General features: G+C 32.4%; 1 protein-coding gene across 1 annotated transcript in view; it reads left to right on the top strand.

The window, feature by feature from the left end:
• Window positions 1-2,476, top strand: part of LOC106868465 (ATP-binding cassette sub-family C member 5) — a 74,543-nt gene that overhangs the window by 22,237 nt on the left and 49,830 nt on the right. The window contains exon 5 of the mRNA XM_052970999.1: window positions 2,034-2,181. Within this exon, the coding sequence (XP_052826959.1) occupies window positions 2,034-2,181 (148 nt within the window). The remainder of the gene's footprint in view (window positions 1-2,033; window positions 2,182-2,476) is intronic.

Raw genomic sequence — 2,476 nt, 5'->3', positions numbered from 1 at the left:
TATATATATATATATATATGTATGTATAAATGCAGACTCATTTGCATGTCCACAGCTTTATTCTTTATACATATACATGCATTTTTGTGTATTTCTACAGACCCACCACCACCACACACACATACACTCCAAGGTCTATCTACAAAATCAACAATTTTTGTAAAATGTCACATTTATTTCTGTTTTTTGGTGACATTTTACTGTTTTTTTTAGTAGTATTTTGTGATACACAAACTGTAGCTATTTTATTGTTAAAAATAATTTAATCTTGCTGTTCAAAACATGTCATTGTCAAATTGACTTTCCTACAAGGAGAGAGTGTATACACTCTATACAAGTCGTGAGTGTATACACTCTATACAAGGAGAGAGTGTATACACTTGTCAGTCTGTGATTATAATGCAAAAAAATCATTTTATCATTTCATTGTTTTGTCTTTTGGTTGAATTTATATTTTCACAATGACCTGAAATGATGTGGTAGAGCCATCTGCTGGTGTGCTAACGAATTTCATCAATTCATAACAAAATTCTGATGCTTTTTTAGCATTTGTTATCTACAAAAAGTGTTTTTCTTTTTATGTTTGCAGCAGTCTGTGGCAATATGAACAACACATCAAGTTAGGTTGGATGTACTAATATATATATACATTTATGTGTGTGTGTTTTCAGTGTATATATAAAAGGCATATATATATATATATATATATATATATATATATATATATATATATATATATATGTATGTATGTATGTATGTATATATTGTTACCACTTGCTTTCTGTGAAAGCAAGTGCTGTAAAATAATATATTATTGTTCTCATTGTACAATGTTTTGTATTGTTTTATTTATGTAATGAATGTCAGCATGTATAAAACTGATGGCTGCTTAGCCACAATGGTTACAAATTGTCAGCTGCTTCTTGTTTTGACTGCCAAAAATGCTGGCTGCAAAAAGCTGTCTGTTGATGTTATGCTGCATAACTATGAGAGCTGCCCAAGTTACTGTTCAGCAGTCGACTGGATGACAATGCCAGACTAGTTTTATTGCTAGTGCTACGGGTACAATATCAGCTGCTGATATTGTAGTTATTCTGCAGGCTGTTTGCAGTTGGAAATGGCTGCTCTGCACTGGCTGTTTCTATGTAAGCTACAATTATTAACTGTGCATGCCAGTTGATATAGCATTACTTTAATCATGACTTGAGAAGAATTAACGGAGTTAATTCAGTCATTGGTTAAATGTGTGGATGCTTGTTCACTTTATTGACAATCAACAAATATAGTTTCCCCATTTTCAAAAAATATTTGCTACAAGTCCCTTCCTACATTGTGCTGTTTACAAAATGAATAGTAATTGAAATAGGTTCATGTGAGTAGTGAAGAACAAATGTTTAAAGCGTCAAAGTAAATATAGTTACAAAATATTTTGTATTAAAGGGAAGAAGATTACAATGCTTAGTTTATTGAGCAACTGACAGAATTGTTGAGACTGTTGGCTGCATATTTATCCTCTCATTGGTTCCAGTGTACTTTTGTTGCAGCTTTCAGTGTTGTGCATAGCACGTTTATTGTAGGTGCTATCATTATTGCTACCATGAAGGTGCTATCATTATTGCTGGTAAAGGAAATGCCACTTGTGATGCTGTTGTAATAATAAAGAAACTTCCAGTGCTAATATGAACGATTTTTTAAACATATCTTGAAAACATTAGATTAGTACATGAAGTTTCATAACAAAAGTGTAACTCTTCAGATCCAGTTGAGGTCACCAATGGAGAAAATATAACTTGAACTGAAAAAACGTAAAACATAATGAATCAATAAGAATGGCTTTATATTATCATAATCACAGAATAGAAAAATTATATTCTTTACTTGTTGGTAAATAAACTTGTCTGTACACGCACATGTAAATGTTTACATTCTGCACTTCCAAAGATACATTGCTTCTCAAACATGAATTAATCCTAATGAAATAAATTTCTTCTCATATTTTCTTCATTTAATTGTTTCTTCATAAAAATTTCCAGTTTTATTTGGTTCCAATGACGCTGGATTTTCTAAAAAACGACAGAAATAACTACAAGTATGGAATAATTCTGGCTGCCAGCATTTTTGTTGCTGAAATATTGCGTTTAGTGTTTTTTGTACTCATGTGGTTAGTCAATTATCAGGCAGGTGAGGAAACTTTTGATTTATCTGTCCGTCTGTCTGCCTGCTTGTCTGTCTGTCTGCTTGCCTGCCTGTCTGTCTGCTTGCCTGCCTGTCTGTCTGCTTGCCTGCTTGCCTGCCTGCCTGTCGTCTGTCTGTCTATCTACATCTGTAGCTTGCTATCCATCCATATATCTATTCTAGTCTATCTATCTATCTATCTATCTATCTATCTATCTATCTATCTATCTATCTATGTCTGCTTCTGTCTATTTATCTATCTATCTATCTATCTGTCTGTCTGCATATATATATATATATA

Source organism: Octopus bimaculoides, chromosome 10 (assembly GCF_001194135.2).
Source record: "Octopus bimaculoides isolate UCB-OBI-ISO-001 chromosome 10, ASM119413v2, whole genome shotgun sequence".
In the NCBI taxonomy this organism is placed as follows: Eukaryota; Metazoa; Mollusca; class Cephalopoda; order Octopoda; family Octopodidae; genus Octopus; species Octopus bimaculoides.
The sequence above is the reverse complement of the archived record's forward strand: the minus strand, read 5'-3'. Positions and strand labels throughout refer to the sequence as shown.